An 18,212-nucleotide genomic window follows, 5' to 3' on the forward strand; every position below is an offset into this window, starting at 1 on the left:
CACATGCATGGATGTAGGACCCTGGGCTGCACCTTCTGTTGATTATCATATTCATCCACTGTGGCCGTGTGGCTTTCACTTAAACTATACACGTAAGTGAAAGTATTTGAATGTTGGCACTTTAGATTACAAGTTGGCATTCATATTTACAATACAAATTGACTGCATTCACACCTGAGCTTTTGTCTTTGAGTGTTTTTCCGGCTTTTTTCTTGTGCTTATTTTGCGCATTTTTATGCTCGATTGTGGCACAATTTGCGTATTTCTATATAGTTTTTGAGCTTTGTTAGTTTTCTGTATTGGTTAATTAAAAAAAAAAATCATTTGTTGCTTGGTTTTTCAGCTTTTTTTTTTTTTTTTAACTTTTCAATCAGCTTTTATTTATTTTATTACTATTATTCATTTTTTTTTTTTTTGTTAGGGTAAGGGGTTAGTGCCGGTACACACTAATATGACTTGTCAGGCGACTTGGTCAGCCTGGCAAGTCGTGCACCGTCGCGGTCATTGAGTAGTACCGGACCGGTTCTAATAGGAGCGACACAAGTCGCTCCGACTTAGAAAAAGGGTCCTGTACTGCTTCAGGGCGACTTGCATTGACATTCAATTCATGAAGTCCGTGCAAGTCGCGGCGAAGTCGCGCTGCACGCAACTTCACAGGTCGCCCCCTAAGTCGGAGCGACCTAGTGTGAACCAGCACTTAGAGTTAAGGTTATGTTAGAGTTAGGATTAAGGGTTGGGGTTAGCAATAGGATTAGAGGTTAGGGTTTGTTTTTTTCGGGTTAGGCTGATCATAGTACTACTACTACTTCTACTACTTTTGTTTGGGTGCTTTATATAATTTTATTTAATATATTTTTTTTAAGATTAGGGGTTGTTATTTTTTTTTCTTCATTTATTTTATGTATTCATTATTTATGATGATTTTTAATTCTTTGTGTAATTATTTTACATTTATTTATTCATATATTACAATTTTTGTTACATTTTTTCAATTAAGCGAAAATCGCGCAAAAACATACAAATACGCACACAAATGTGAAAATAATGCATTTCCATTAATTTCTATGGGAATAAAAACATGGCAAAAAACACGCACATCTACCCAATTAGAGCTTTAAAAAAAAGTAGAGAACTTTCTTGAGCTTTAGGCGTTTAACTTCAGATGAAGTAGAGATGTGAACCAACTGCATAGAGAATAATTTATTTTTTCTCCCTCAGCATTTTGGAGCTTCGAGCTCTAAAGGTGTGGCCGTGTGAATGGGGCCGCAGGGCTTGTACACAATCTGAAAACATGTTAATAAAATGAATGCTTTCCAATCATCCTAGTTCTTACCACTGCTTTCAAAAAAGTAGAGTAGCATGTATTTCTTTTCACTGGAATGTGTATAAAAGGAATGCACATAAATACGAATTGGGAGGGGAAGGGGGGGAACGTAGCATCTAGTTTGACCCCTTAGCCTTAAGCTGGCCATAAATTGGATTTTGCTAAAAAAAAAAAAAAAAAAAAAGTTTGTTTTAAAGAGGAAGTAAACTTCCTTTCCTGACTTTTACCTATAGGTAAACCTATAATAAGGCTTACCTATAGGTAGTGTAAATAGTTCCTAAATGTGCACCGTTTAGGAGATATTTACATTAAATGCAGCCAGTGACATCACTGGCGCTTGCGCTCTGAAGGAACAGCCACCCGTGCTGTTCTTTCCAAGCTCTGTGCCATGAATGGCAGCTCCCGCCCGTGTGTGCAGGAGTGACGTCATTGCGGCTCCGGCCAGTCACAGAGCCGGAGCCCCTTGAACCCTGAAGCAAGACGGGTGAAGATGGAAGCGGCTGCAGCCCTGACATTGCGATGCTGGAACAGCTTTGTTTTAAGGTAAGTTTCACATAATGTGCTAGCATGCGATGCATATTAGCACATTGACTTTTCCTTGCAGGAAAAAAAAAGCCAGCAGTATACAACCACTTTAAGAACATTTGTTCCACTTTCTAATTGTTAAATCAATTTTTCGACCAGTGTTGAGAAAATTTCAAGGAGCAGAATGGAAATTTTTTTCTCGAATGAACGGGTTTCTAACAGTCCATTTGATTTTCCTTCGGGGAAATTCCATTCATTCCAAAATCAGTTGTTAATAGCAAATTCAATTTTAAGTACTTTTGGCAAGTCATTGAATGTGCTAAGTATTTATACCAATGTTGGTTTGAAAATCAACTACTGTTCGAGCAGCTTAACCACTTACCGCATACTAACGTAGATCTACGTCGGCAAACTTTGCGGTAGTATACCGGGATGATGCCTCTAGCTAGAGACACCATCCCGATACCGTGGTTTACAGCCGACGGTCGGCTTTCCGTCAGTAACGACCGATGCGGCTCGGGAGCCGCTCGATCGTTACCCCGGTGAGCGGGCCCCGCCGCCTTCCGTGACTTTGCTCGGGGCTCCCGTCCCACCGGGAGCCCCGAGCACCCAGCCGGCGCGTCTGCCGGCTGGATGGAGTCCCGATCAAAGCCGAAAACGGCTTCGATCGGGTCCCCGATGATGTAACCCGGAGGCGGTGTCCATGACGTCACTTCCGGGATACTCTGCTGCAAAAGGTGTCAGATTTAAAAAACGGCTGTATGCAAAAACGCAGTTTTTCGGCGTTTTGCATACATGAAAGTGTAGTGGAGGGGTCTAGGGTCTTTTAGACCCTCAATCCCTCCATAAAGAGTACCTGTCACTACATATTGGTGTCACAAGGGATGTTTACATTGCTTGTGACAGCAATAAAAGTGATCAGATTTTTTTTTTTTTTAAAAAACCTGTAATAATGTTAAAAAAATAAAATAAATAGGAAAAAAAAAAAAATTTAGCCGCCCCCGTCACCGTTAGCTCACGCACGAAAAAAAACTTGTATGGAAGTTGAGCCGCAAATGAAATCGCTGTTCAAACCACACGTGAGGTATCGCTGCGATCGCCAGAGCATAAGCAATCATTTAAAAAAAAGAGCTACACCCTAACTCTAAACTGGTAACCGTTAAAAAAATTTGAAGCGCCGCCTATTGAGATCTCTATTGACCGTAGTTTGTCGCCATCCCACGGGGGGGCGCAATTTTAAACCATAACATTTTGGGTATCTATTTACTCGGCGTGACATCATCTTTCCCAATATACAAAAAAAATGGGATAACTTTACTGTTTAGTATTTTTTAAATGCAGTGAAATGTGATTTCTCAAATTTTTTCCAAAAAAATGCCATTTTAAAGACCGCTGCGCAAATACCGCACGACAAAAAATATTGCAATGACCGCCATTTTATTCTCCAGATTCTTTGCTAAAAAAAATATATATAATGTTTGGGGGTTCTAAGTAGTTTTCTAGGAAAAAATACTGATTTTAACTTGTAAACAAAAAATTTCAGAAATAGGGCTGGGGCTTAAGTTTAAAGTGATTCTAAAGTTCGCCATTTTTTTTTTTTTAATAAAAAACATGTTATACTTACCTGCTCAGTGCAATGGTTTTGCACAGAGCAGCCCCGATCCTCTTCTTCTTTTTGGGTCCGCTGCCGGCAGTCCTGGCTTCTCCTCCTGCCAAGTGCCCCCAATAGCAAGCCTCTTGCTCAGGGGGCACTCGAACAGGCTGGCTCCCGAGCCACGCTCCTATAAATAGACATTGTCCATTCACAAACAGCGTGGCTCAGTCATATACCCCCTGTGGCTTCACAGCCGATTACCTACTGCACATGCCCAAAGCGCAGTGTGCTTTTGAATGGCCCGGCGGCAGGGAAGGAGGAGGGGGGCCAAACTTCTGACGTTGGGACAAACAGTTAACCGCCCCCCCCCCCCAAAGGTGTCTGATGTGGCACTGGTGGGGGAAGAGTAGACAAAGTGGAGCCTCCACGTTTGAGTGAAACTCCACTTTAAGGATTGCAGTGGCCAGTACCATGATTATCTTGTACATGCAGACATCCCTATCACTATGAGAATTCAATGAAGATTTTCCACACTGACGCACACCCTAAACAATTGAAAAGTCAGAAGAAGAAGCAATAAGCGACCTCAAAAAAAGCTTTTTTTTTTTTTTTTTTTGGGGTTGAACGAAAGAAAACTGACAGCTGGCTGACGATCCAACGTTAGTATAGCGATCGCCCCTGCTATTTTTTTTTAGTTCGGACAGGTTGCTCAGCCCCCTGCCAGAACGCTCCGGTCGGCACTCATAGCCATTGGCGCTGAGCAAGAGCCAGTCTGCTGCTAGTTTTCCAGCATGCTCATCCGACAATAGATATTTCAATTGAATAAAAAGAAAAAACTTCACTGTAACGCATTGAAAATGCATGTTAAAGCGCATATGAAAATACACACTGACTACGGAGAATGTGATGTGAACTTCCATCAAATAGTGAAATGTTTTACACACCTCTACTCCTGAATTCTAAACTGGAAACACTAGTTTATTCTTGTGTATGTTTTTTTTTTTATGGTTATACATAGCATAATGATGGTACAGTATTCTGGCCTGATACCGTAATTGTCATAGCTTATAAAAAGCTACCCTTTCAAAGTAGGAAAATGATTGGACATGCTGGTAAACCTAGTTGGAGGATCCAATTGGCTTTCATCTTCCCGCAGCAGCAGTCCCCTAGAGGCAGTCAGTTGTATTCCATTCAGTTTAGATACAGTGACACATGAATAAATTGGACATTTATCTTGTCACTCTGCATTTACCAAGAGGGATAAACTGCCATACTGTTAGATTAAAGAAATTTTACAAAAGGTTCATTCTGACATATTTGTTATTCACGCAGTGTAGAGTTGTGTGGATGAGTTATTCATATTCATTTGGCATATTTTAGTTCATCAATAAACCTTCACACTTCAGATCACTTTTAATTAGTGATAATTAGCTTTTATGTTAATTAGCCCTTAGAGACACTGGTGTTAGAATATTGCTGGCTTGTTATAAAGGATATTATGAAAACGCTTTTCTATGGCTCTTTGAAGGTTGCAATCAATGTTATTACAGATCTAAGATGCAGCTGAAAAATCTTACATTTCAAATAATGTATGATGGGTTTATAAAAGACTATTTCATTTTCTAAAAAATAAATAGTTTAGGCACAGAAGAACAAATCTTTCACAGAGTTTGATTCTGGAAGGCTCATATTTATTAGCTTAAAAAGATATTTGTGTATTTTTTTTTCAATTCACGAGAAAAATGTCATGCATTGACATGTTCTACATCGTTAGAATGGTTCAGCTTGGCCTGTGCCGATAAATTCTGAAAATCATTGAAGTAAACACCAATTTTCCAGTGATCTTCCCTTGCTTCCAGGACCCATGCTGAGTGCCCAGCCTGATGCATTGTAAATACAGGAGGTCGGGTGCTATTCAGAGAATGCTTTGCATTTTCTGAATGAATGCAAAGCACTCTATTATTGGACAAAGTGGAGAGCAACATAGCTGCCCCACCTCTCTACCTTGTCCAATCAGGGAACACTTTGCATTCATTCAGAGAATACAAAGCATTTGTGCTGAACACTAAATAGGGAAAAATGAAATTGGGCCTCCTATATTGCTAATTGATAAGCAGCCGCCATCCATTTTTGGTGTAATGCCAAAAACCTAGAATCACCTGTTTTGAGGCGCAAACCTTAATGCAGAATTACAATACCCAAAATACTATACAAAAACAGAACAAGCAGAAAAAATTAGAAACAATTGAATAACCATCAGATTTTGTGCATAAAATTGATAGCCAATAAAGGTCCTTTGATTAATTAAACAGATAAACAATCTTCCAATCAACTTCTCTCACCACGTGTGCGTTTAGTGACACATGCTCTTCTCAGTATGTGTGTGCACAGCCTATTGCATTAGGGTGTGCACCTCAAAGCTCAAACACATACATGTGTATATATACTGATGGTGTCAGTAGAGCAGAGAGTGGTGTCAGAAGTTTTTATTTTTTATTATATTTTAGAATTTTAGTATTTTTTATAAAAATTGTAGGAGCCGTTAGGGGGCTATGCTGAAATATCAGGGGTTCAAACAGGGGGAATCTATGCTACACAGGGTGATTAGGGTGTGCCCAGGCACACCCTGTGCGCACGCATCTATGCTTCTCAGTTAAAAGTGCTCATCTTTATAAATGTGCTCCACCACCAGATGACTTTGGGCCACCAAGACCCTCACAGCTTTTATGGTATATCTCTTGGTTGGTGTATACTTGACCTCCTTGGCTCCTACATCCAATGTTACCAGTAGGGAAGTCCCAGAATGAAAAGGCAATAACGCAATAATTGTGCAGTACGTTTTTTTTAAAGCAATTCCTAGGTAAAACAATTGCCAGTGCACTTACATTTTGTTGTGCCATAGAGCAGCACCCACTGTACAAGACCTGGTCCATTTACACTCCTCACCGCTTGTCTCTGTGAGCCCGGTGTGCGTTCCAACGGAGTCGGAAGTGACACCAACAAGACGCAGAAAAACCACCGCTATTGGGATCTCAATGCGTTTCACTGGAAAGGCGCCATCAGGAAAAGAGCTTTCTTTTACGTTCACCTTCAATGATCATGGTAAATCGGACAAGAAGAGAGGATGAATCTACCGAACGGGACACAGACCGCAAACAGAACAGGCTAAACTGTTCTCATCCATCTCCATTCTGTCCAAAATTTAAAAAAAAGTTTTTTGCCTTTTAGTTGTAATTTAATTTTACTCATCTACTAATTTCTAGATTTGGAATATACTCTTGATGGTGTGGAAAACTAATTACTGCATTTTGTGAAAGGATGCTCCACTTGTCCTAAGTGAAATGCAAGCGCAATAAGCAATTTTTATTTTTTTATTTTTTAGTTTCTGAAGAAATGGAGCAGACGGAGTTGTATGGCACGATGCAAGAAAATATTCCCAGCCTTCACACAGCAGAAGTGGTACGTACATGGGTTTTTGGGGTAGTCTGCAAAGCAGAAAGGTGGCAGGTTTTTGGTGGCTTACATGCCAGTGTGTTTTCTGATGGAATTTTGATGGGATAACCCCCTTTAGGTGTAAAGTAAAACCACAGCCAAAACAAAATATGGTTTTGGTCTGATTTTGCTATATAAACTAAACTGGATAAATCCTACATATATTAACCACTTGCCATCCGGGCCATTTCTGACACTTCGCTCCTACATGTGAAAATCTACTCTTCTTTTTTTTTTCTTTTTTTTGCTAGAAAATTTCTTAGGGCCCATATATATATATATATATATATATATATACACATACGCATAATGTGTTTTTTTTAGCAGAGATCCTGTAGATTAAAATGGTCGGTGTTTACATTTTTTTTGTCACATGGTATTTGCGCATTAATAAAAAAAAAAAAAAAAACACTAAACTTAGCCCAATTTTTTTGTATAATGTAAAAGATATTACAAGTTAAAATACCCAGCATGTCACACTTAAATATTGTGCCTGCCCGTCCAACGGCGGCAAACTACGGTGCTTAAAATTCTCTATAGGAGACAATTTAAACGCCTTTACAGGTTACCAGTATAGAGTGGCACAGCAGGTCTGGTGCTAGAATTGTTGCTCTAGCTCTAATGTTTGCGACAATACCTCACATTTGTGGTGTGATCACCGTTTACATATGCGTGCGGGAGTAATGGACAGGGGCGCTTTAACATTTTTTTTTTTTTTTTCTATTTATTTTATGCAATTTTTTTTTGTACTAACTTTATTGCTATCACAAGGGATGAACAACATCCCTTGTGGCAGCATGGGCCGTGACCGGTCCTTTTTATGGAGAGATCTGGGGTCTGTTAGACCTCAAATCTCTCCTCTGATCTCCCATGCAGCCGATCATACACAGATCGGTCTGACTGGCTCTTTCGTATACAGAAAACAGAAAAGCACCCCTAAGTGTAATACTTTATTGCAGGGGGATGACATCAATGACAATTGCCAACTCATGAGTAGGACAAAGGCTCATCTATGAAGTAAACGTTCTCCCACAGGTGAAGAGTCCAACAACTCCGATCCAAGCATGCAGAGCGCATAGTAAGGACGGGAAGATGTTACCGGCAGTTTCCTTGTCGTTCCTGGTGTCTGCGTTGGGCCGCAGTGTGGAATGCACCGCGGAGGAAGCGTGTGACGTCACCGGGAGACAGAGATCACAACACATTTCAGAGCATGCGTGAAGCTCGTACTGAGCATGCGTGCTCCTTTATCAAGTGTAATCAGGAAGGATAGGAGCCACATATAAATATACTGGATGGCAATTAGGCAGTGGCCGGGGAAGGGCGGAATGTATGGGATTACAGCTGATTCGATAATAACAAGATACATATAAATGAGAATAATGAACATATAAATGAGAATAATGAACAACAGTATATGGAAATACTCATACTACTAAAACAGTGTCTAAAAATTATTATAGGACAGCGTGTGGAAATAGTTATAAAAAGGAAGGTATAAAAAACAAGGAGTAGGACTAGGCAGAACAAAAAACACCTGGCTACACCCATGGGCCGCCCTCTCTGCTCTAGGTTATCAGTTTAGTAGCAAGCAGTCTGGGCTGGCCCAAGACATTGTGCTGCCTGGGTCCAAGAATGAAATGCCCCCCCCCCCCCCCCAAAAAAAAAAAAAAATTACGCCCAACAAAAGGCCCCTTTAGAAAATATTATGTATACTGTTACATTCTTCCATAACTCACCACCGGACCGGTCCACCAAACACCCACTGTCTGTCCTCAGTCCTCCTGTCACTACTGTGTCTGCCGTGCCCACCGTCCTAGAAGATCCAACCTGCCCTGCGTGAGATGGAGTGCGCTGATGTCTGAGGTCAGTGCTCACACCACGATCACGTATGGGAGGTCCCCGTAGATGCTCTGCCTCCTCATACTCACGAGTTTGCACTACGGGTGGCAGTATGAGATTGGTAAATGCCACCCATAACATGCCGCAAACTGATGACAGACAAAACTGCTGTAAAAAAAAAATCTTGGAAGTCAATTTGCTGCCCCTCTCCAAGTGCTGCCTGGGTCCAATGGACCCAGTGGGACCCATGGTAGGGCCGGCCCTGCAAGCAGTATTAGAAGAATCAGATACACGTTTTTGTTGCTGCTCCTGATTAGGAATTCTCTTCTCCTGCACTTTATGAATTTTTTATGAATTTTTTATTCATCACTAATTTAAACATTCCATTGCTCTGGTTCCTGTTGGTGATTAGCACCATCATTTGTTCTCATATGTTAACAGTGTTTGCACCACATGTGAGGTATCACCGTGAACCGTATAGCAACAGCAATCATTCTAGCACCAGACCTCCTGTATAACTCTAAACTAGTAAACTTTAAAGGCATTTAAAGTGTTGCCCTTGGAGATTTTCATTTGGTGCTGCTCCATGGGCGCAGTCAATTTTACAGTGTTACATACTGGGTATCTTTTTATTAAGCGTAACATTATCTTTTGTATTTTACCAAAACAATTGGGTATTATATTGTGTTTTTTGCACAATAAAACTAATTAAATTGTATTTTTTCCCAAAAAAATGCATTTGAAAAACTGATGCGCAAATATCGTGTGACATAAAAATATCAAAACCCACCATTTTATTATCTAGGGTCTCTGCTTAAAAAATATATAATGTTTGGGGGTTCTAAGTAGTTTTCTAGCAAAAAATGATTTTTACATGTACGAGTGTGTCAGAATAGGCTTGGGAAGTGGTTAAAGTGACCAAGAGAAGCTCTTACAAAGAAGATTCTAAATATTGTTTGGCAGTGAGGGTAGAGGGAGAGGAGAGATTTAATCTTCTTTGTGGGGGCATCTTTTGCTCAAACTTTAGAGTTTAGTAACAGAGTTGATTTAACGTTTCACCTATCTTTTCTTACTTTCTAAGAAATCCATATCATTTAATTAAAATGTTGATAAAATGCATACATCTTCAAATTGTTTCATTACCTTATAACAAATATCCGAGATAAGCAAACATGTAAAATGTAAGGGTTTTTAGCAGACTGGACAACATATTTTACATTGAGCTCCGCACTAAGCTCAGCATAGCTGCCTGTATTTTCCAGTTTTCCTGTTCCTGAAATTGACTAGTGCGGAGTTATTTTTACTTGGTATAGGTCAGGAAGGGAACACTTTCCCAACCCTTTGAGGACTTCCTGTTTTTTTTTATCATTGGGTCATTGCTTTATACAAATTACAGAACAATGTACTAGAAACAGTGTCTGTTTCTAGTACATCATTAAAAAAGGAACCTGTTAAAATAACAGTATGTAAGCTACCATTTCTTGATAGTACAAGCGACAGAGCGGTATTTCTAATCCTCGCTTCACTGCTTGGTTTAAGGGATCACTAAGTTGTAGAGCAAGGATAAGTATGATGGTCTTCGGAGCATGAACCTTCAAAGCAAGGCCAGCAATGGCAGCTTCCAATATTTGCATTCTGACAGGTTTTCTTGTCGGAAGATACTCCAACCCTTATTTTTAAATAGGACTCGTGAAAGCAGTGTAGTGTTTTTATTACACTTTCCACTGCTCTATAATTTCTGAAATACAAGACTGTGGAAACCCCAATGTGAGAGCTGACCACTTCAATTCAAATACTTTGCAGGGACTGGAAGTTGGCTGCTAATGGTACTGCTGTGCTCACAGTGGGATTTACACAGTGCTCTAACTCAGAATGGACTGTGTAATTTATACATTACATTACACAGTCTTTTCTGAAAACCCTATTGAATTCCTTTAACCACTTTCTGTACGGGGCAATTTTTCATATTTTCACACACATTATTTACAGCTAGTGAGTAGGGTTGCCACCTCATCCCTTGTAAACCCGAACACACAAGAATTACACTGGTTCTGTGGCTAATTAAAGTGGTATTTAACCACTTAAGCCCCGGAAGATTTTACCCCCTTCCTGACCAGGGGGTATTTTGCGATTCGGCACTGTGTGATTTTAACGGACAATTGCGCGGTCGTGCGACACTGTACCTAAACGAATTTGACGTCCCTTTTTTCCCCACAAACAGAGCTTTCTTTTGGTGGTATTTGATCACCTGTGCGATTTTTTGATCATGCGCTATAAACAAAAAAAGAGCATCAATTTTGCAAAAATAACAATATTTTTCACATTTTTTTATATGAAATTCCCCCCCCAAAAAAATGTAAAAATCAAAAATTTTTTAACATTTTCGGCCAATTTGTTTTATGCTACATATGTTTGGTAAAAAAAATCGCAAAAAGCGATTGGTTTGCGCAAAAGTTATCGTGTTTACTAACAAAGGGAAAGATTTTTGTCATTTTTGTTGTTTTTCTTTAACGCGTAATGGCGGCGATCTGCGTTTTTTTTTTTTTTTTGCGGTACTGTGACATTGCGGCGGACAGATCGGACCCTTGACTGACATTTTTGACACTTTTGGGGTTACCAGTGACATTTCTACAGTAATCAGTGCTATACATATGCACTATTACTGTAAAATTACATTGGCAGTGAAGGGGTTAACTTTTTTTGAGAGGGAGGGGTTATATGTGCCCCTAGGGGCGTGATTCTAACTGTGATTGGCTGTGGCTTGAGCTGTAGGAACAATGATCAACGGTCCTACATAGTAGAACCGTATGATCATTGTTTCTACACAGGGGAGAATGACAGGCGGCTTGTTTACATTAGCCGCCTGCCTTTCTCCCTCTCCACCGACGATCGCCGAGTGACCGGCGGACATCGGGTCCGCCGGTAACACGCGCGGCGTGGGTTTGTGGGAGCGCGCCTCCGGCGGCGCGCACTTGCTCCCCAGAGCCTCACAGGCTAGTGACGAGTATATATACGTCACTTTGCCTGTGAGGGGCTGACCGCCGCAGTATATGTACTTGCGGCGGTCGGCAAGTGGTTAAACTCGGTGCCTTACCTGCGTACAAAATTTGCCTCAGAACCTGTGTAATTCATGTGTTCAGGTTTTGAGGGATGAGGTGGCAGCCCTACTAGCGAGAGTCGGGAGTAACAGAGTGGCCAGTGGTTTATGTTTATTCCTGTCTGTTGCCAGATTTTTTCTACAGCTATCTCTGGAGTCACACTAGGACAGGGGTATTCAAACTATGGCCCTCCAGTTATTCAGGAACTACAATTCCCAGGCCTAGTCATGTCTGTGAATGTCAGAGCTTTACAATGCCTCATGGGATGTGTAGTTATGCAACAACTAGAGGGTCATAGTTTGAGGATCCCTGCACTAGGAGATAAGCCTGTAAAATGTATGGTGACGGTATTACACGAGGTGAGTTTTTCTGCAGTCTAATTCACCCATCCATGTGGGGTTTTTTTGGAGACGTGAAAGGAAACAAGTTGAGGATTGCTGCGATTTCAGATGCTGTTTTGGTTGATTGTTCAACCCACCCGAGAATGCCGGCTAACCAGCTTTGTTAGTCTAATCTGAAATGACGGTTAAGGGGTCGTTGAAACCATTGGTAATTGATGATCAACTGGGTGTTTTCTTTGGGAGGGGGGAGGAATTAGGGATCTTATCTGAAGTTTGGTTTCTCACAGGTGTTCAAACTTTTGACAGCACAACAGTATGGAGAAAACTTTGCTTTTTGTTTCTCACATATGAACATTTGTTTTTGAATACAATACTATGTCCTGGAGCTCCGGGCGATCAGAGTGTGCCTGGAACATTGGACGGATCATCTCCAAGGATGTCCAATGCACATTCAATCAGACAATGCCACAGCCGTGGCTTTGTCAATCACCAAGGGGCACAAGTAGGGTCCTGTTGACTCCAGGGTTAGCCGGCATTCTCAGGTGGGCAGAACATTTCCTTCCAGCCCTCTCCGCCCTACACCTTCCCGGAGTAAAAAACTGGCAACTGGATTACCTCAGTCGACATGCATTGGACCACGGGGAATGGTCTGTTCATCTGGAGGTGTTTCATCAGTTGTGTCTCCAGTAGGGCACCCCTGAGGGTCTGTTGGCATCTCAAGTCAACAGAAAGGTGCAGAGGTTCGTGGCATAGTCACTGGATCTTCTGGCGGACACCATAGACGCATTGGTGGCCCCCTAGGGTCAGTATCGTCTGATTTACGCCTTCCCTCCTCTCAAGCTTCTGCCAAGACTTCTACGCAGGATCAAGACAGAAGGGAATTCCGGTCATCTTAGTGGCCCCAGACTGGGCTCGAGGGGCCTGGTACGCCGATCTGGTGCGGCTGGTCGCCAACATTCCTTGGAAGCTTCCTCTCAGGAAGGATCTGCTGTCCCAAGGGCCAATCTTCCATCCTGCTTTACAGTCGCTGACTTTTACGGCTTGGCTGTTGAAAGAATTGGGGTTTTTCTGAATCAGTGCTTCCAATTCTGTTAAAAGCTAGGAAATCTACATCTAGGAAGATCTCCTATCGTACGTGGAAAACGTACATTGCGTAGTGCGAGTCTCTTGGGGTTCATCCTCGCTCCTTCTTGGATCTTGACCTTCCTTCAATGGGGGATTGAACAGAAATTGGCCTTGAGTACCATCAAGGGCCAGGTGTTGGCTGTGGAGGTCTGCTTCTAACGATCCTTGGCCACACACTCCCTGGTGCGTACCTTTCTTCAGGGTGTTCGACATTTGGTTCCTACAGTGCGGTCTCTGTTGCTGCCTTGGGAACTCAATTTAATGCTTTCGGTCCTCCAGAAGCCTCCCTTTGAGGATCCTCAGGAGATTCCCTTGCTTACGCTGTCTCAGAAGGTGTTTTTTTTGGTGACTATTACCTATGCGCGCAGGGTGTCGGAATTGGCGGCGTTATCCTGTCGTTCACCTTACTTGGTGATTAACAGAGATAAAGTGGTTTTTCGGCCCTGTCCTTCATTCCTTCCAAAGGTTTCCATTTGAATGAAGACATTGTGTTGACTTCCTTGTGTCCCAGATCAAAACATCCCAAGGAAATTGTCTTGGATGTGGTTCGGGCAATTTGGGTGTACCTGGCAGCTACGGAGTCTCAGGAAGTCATACTCTCTCTTTGTGCTTACAGATGGACCTCAGAAAGGGTTGTCCGTTTCCTCTGCAACCAGATAGATCAAACAGACGGTCATTCAGGCCTATTCCAGCAGGGGTCATGTTCCTCTGTTCCCTGTCAAGGCGCATTCTACTCGGGCGTTCAGTGCCTCCTGGGCCCTCCTTCATCAGGCGTCGGTGACGCAGGTTTGCAAGGCGGCCACCTTGTCATCTGTGCACACTTTCACAAACTTCTATAAAGTGGATGTGTTGACATCTGCAGATGCTTCTTTTGGCCGCAAGGTTTTGCAGGCTGCTGTTTTAGAGGACCTGGTCCTCTTTGAGGGTGTATTGTTATTTTCTAGTTGTTTTTGTTAAGCTCCTGTTGCCTGGTTGGCTACTGTTTAGCCTTGGGAATTTTTTGCTGTTCCCACCCCTCTTGTTTAACACTGCTTTGGGACATCCCAATGGTTAAGAAGATCAGGAGCTGTGTCCGTCAATGAACGAAAGCGATAATGGGATTTTTGACTTACCGTAAAATCCATTTCTCTGATCATTGACTGACACAGCACCCACCCCTCTGTGGAGTTGTACTTTCTCCTGACACTGCTTGTAACAAAACTGATTACCTATAGCAGATAGAGGGAGTATTTCCCCTGGGACTGTCCATAGGCGTAGACAGACTTTTTTTTTTTCTGCCTGATGTCCTACTCCTGTAGGGGGCAGTATAACCCAATGGTTAAAGCGGAGTTCCACCCTGGATTTTTTTTTTTTTTTTTTCTTAAATACTCCCGGGACAGTCAGGGCTAGTGCATTCCACAATGGCTAGCCTCTGATCTGTCCCGGGTTGCACTTACCTGTTAGGACAAATACTTACCTTGAAAACGTCTTGTCCAGCGCTGCCATCTCAGATGTGGGCAGCTTGAAGCCAGCGAGATCCCCTTCGGCGTCTTCTTCTGCCTTCTTCGGTCCCACGATGCCCTGCGCTGGCCCCGCCGTCACTTCCGGTGCGCGCGCGTCATCCCTCCACAGCTTCTGGGCATGCCCAGAAGCTGTTTAGAAGGGGATGACGCGCGCGACCCGGAACTGACGTCGGGGCCGGTGCAGGCTTTTTAATTACCGTAATATCATGAGTTTAAATTAATAATAATAATTTGATGTTGGCCATTATCTGCCCTTTTACCACAAGAAAAGCTCAAGAAAAATTCATCCCTTTAAATTCTATGTTTTTTCTATCGGCAAAATGCTAAAAACACCATTTTTGCCCGATATGTTTCGCGCCCGAACTTTCGCTGCATCTCTAGTTTGTTACACTGCAACGTGGCTTATATTTGCTATTAGATTGTGTTTTTGCTAGTATTGAGCGCTGTACCAGTAGATTTGTGGTGGGGGGTCAATTGTTGCTGGGAGGGATCTACTGTAGATGATGGCTGCTGGGGGGGGGTCTGTTGTTGCTGCTGGGTGTTTTTATGTTGTGGGGGGAGGATTGTTGCTAGTGGGGAGTCTATTGGTCCCTAGGGAGGTCTATTGTTTCTAGGTTGTCTACTGTTGCTGGGTGGGGTCTATTGTTGCTCACAGCAGGAGATCTATTTTACTGTCTTTCTTATTACCATTAACAAATTCCATGCAAATCACTTAGTAAAACAAAAGGATACTTGGTTCTGTATTCTCTAAAAGGGGTTGTACTGGGGGGGGGGGGGGGTAGGTAGGAGGTGGAACCAAGGAACATTGCTCAGAGGTAGGTAGGAGGCAGAAACAAAGGCTGAATCAGAAGGCCCGAAGTTCCTGCACCTATTCTCTGAGGAAAAAAAAGCCCTGAATACAAGTAATGTACAATGTGTACATGTGCGATTTCCACTCTTAAAAGAAGTATGGCAGTCACATCTCTGCTAGATGTTGGCCTGTATATTCTCTAGGACCTAACATGTAAAATGCTTAAGAGCCGGTTCACACTAGCGCGACTTGTCAGGCGACTTGTCAGCCTGACAAGTCGCGCTCCCTCGCGGTCCATTGACTGCTACAGGACCCATTCTAAAAGGAGCGACACAAGTCGCTCTGACTTAGAAAAAGGGTCCTGTACTACTTCGGGGCGACCTCGGAGCGACTTGCATAGACTTCCATTATGTGAAGTCCCTGCAAGTCGCTCCGAAGTCGTGGTGCATGGGAATGCACAAGTCGCCCCCGAAGTAGTAAGGAGTCGTGTCGCCCCAGTGTGAACCGACTCTCAAACTACCGATCTAAACAAATACTTTATGTGTGTGTAAATATAGTGTATTTTTCTGTATATTTTATAGAGCGTGTACTGTCTTTTCTAATAAAATATATATATATATATATATATATATATATATATATTTTTTTTTATTCTAGGTTGAGTTTAATCAGAATTTTGAATCGTTATATTTCAACGATGATCAAAGACGTATTGATTATATTTTAGTATATGAAGATGAGAGCCTGAAGGAGCATACCAAGACCGCAAAGAAAAATTTTTATCTGAAACAGCAGGTATGTTTTATGGATTAATTTTGTTAGATTCGTAGAGAACTGTGTATCAGAACCCTTAGCTATGTTGGATTAAAAAAGACTTGTTAAAAAATAAATAGTTTAGAGGCTCCTGGGTTCTCTGGAAGAATGCGTCAGTGGAGGAGGTGCATGGTCTGGTAGTAGGCACCTTTTGTATGATGTATCATTCTGGCTCGGTAAAAGCTTATTTTAAAAATGCGCTACCAAGGGGTTTATTTTGTTTTTTGTTATTTTTTTTTTTTGCTTACACCTCCTTTTTGTACACTCTAGTTGGTATTTAACAAAAAAGACACCTTTGATCCCTGACTCATGGCATGCCGACATTCCTGATTAACCAACCAAAAATCCCCATCATTCATACAGTAAGTTTTTAATGCATTTCCAGATGCAGGAATTTCCTTAACTATTCTACATGATACTCCTCAGATAACGTGTAACATGGGCTCAAACTATTCCAGTTTATTTTTCACAAGCTGTGTATGAGTCATATTTTTGGGATTCTTTCAGTTTTAACAATCCACCAGTGACTAACATTAGGAGGGTGTATTTTCCACATGGGTTCCCAGAGACAAAAAATTAACTTTCATAAAAAAATCTGACGTGTATAGAAAAGCTTTAGATATTGCAGGTTTGAGCAGAACATATACCTAAAGTTAATTTTTTGTTTGTTTTAGATAACGTCTGGAATGTTTAAAACCCCTGTAAAAATTGTACTGTTTGTATTCCAATTTTTCTTTACTTCTGTCTTGAGACGCAAGAAGTGAGACATCTTTCTGTGCTAATGGAAATCTCTTTTAGACAGTAGTTACCAGAACAAGTGTCCCCATTGGATGATTTCCCCTTTATTCTTGCTAAAGTAATAACTCAGAATTTAAAGCAGAGCTCCACCCAAAAGTGAAAGTTCTGCTTTAAGGTCTCCTGACCCCCTGACATGCCACATTTGGCATGCCATTTTTTTTGGGGAGGGAGCGGGTACCTAGGTTTGACAGGTACCCCATCCTACTTCCGCTTGGGCCGCCTAAGCGACTCGAGTGGAAGTTCTCTCCCCCTCTCTCCCTGCCATCTTCTGGAACACATCACAGGCCCCAGAAGATTGCCCAGCCATTCATGACGCGCAGCACGACTTGTGTATGCGCAGTGCTCACCCGACTGTGAAGCTGCAAGCTGTCACAGCCGGGTTCCCACACTAGTGATGCCGGGTCCACGGAGAGGAGAGGGACAGAACCGAGGCTTCAGGCGGCCGCAGCGCTTGATCGTGGGACAGGTGAGTGTGTGTTTATTAAAATTCAGCAGCTACACTTTTTGTAGCTGCTAACTTTTAATAAACACAAAAAGGGCTAAAACTTAATTTTAAGACTTTTCCCTCACTTTCAGTGTTTCAGGACAAAATCCTCCCGGGACAATATCCCCGGAAAACATCCCCCTGGACATAATCCCCCCTGGACAACATCCCCCCGGATAATATCCCCCCTGGACAACATCCCCCCCGAACAATATCCCCTGGGCAATATCCCCCTGTACAATATCTTTCAGACATTATCCCTTGGACAATTAACCCCGGACAATATCACCGGATAATATTCCCCTCTCTCCCACTCTTGTTAATAATGTATATATTTTAATATGTATATAATAACTACATAGCAGTTTACAAATGAACTACAACTACAAAACCTTTAATTAAACAACAGAAACTGTCAATAATGCACATATTTTACTATATATATATAATAATAACTGCATAGTAGTTTATAAATAAAACTCAACTA

The 18,212-nt window shown here is 42.0% G+C and overlaps 1 protein-coding gene across 1 annotated transcript in view; it reads left to right on the forward strand.

The window, feature by feature from the left end:
• Positions 1-18,212, forward strand: part of ANO6 (anoctamin 6) — a 176,116-nt gene that overhangs the window by 57,583 nt on the left and 100,321 nt on the right. Inside the window, exons 2-3 of the mRNA XM_082255319.1 lie at positions 6,826-6,902; positions 16,288-16,425. Of these exons, the coding sequence (XP_082111445.1) occupies positions 6,826-6,902; positions 16,288-16,425 (215 nt within the window). The remainder of the gene's footprint in view (positions 1-6,825; positions 6,903-16,287; positions 16,426-18,212) is intronic.

This window comes from Pelophylax lessonae (assembly GCF_965119305.1).
Source record: "Pelophylax lessonae genome assembly, chromosome: 4".
Taxonomy (NCBI): domain Eukaryota; kingdom Metazoa; phylum Chordata; class Amphibia; order Anura; family Ranidae; genus Pelophylax; species Pelophylax lessonae.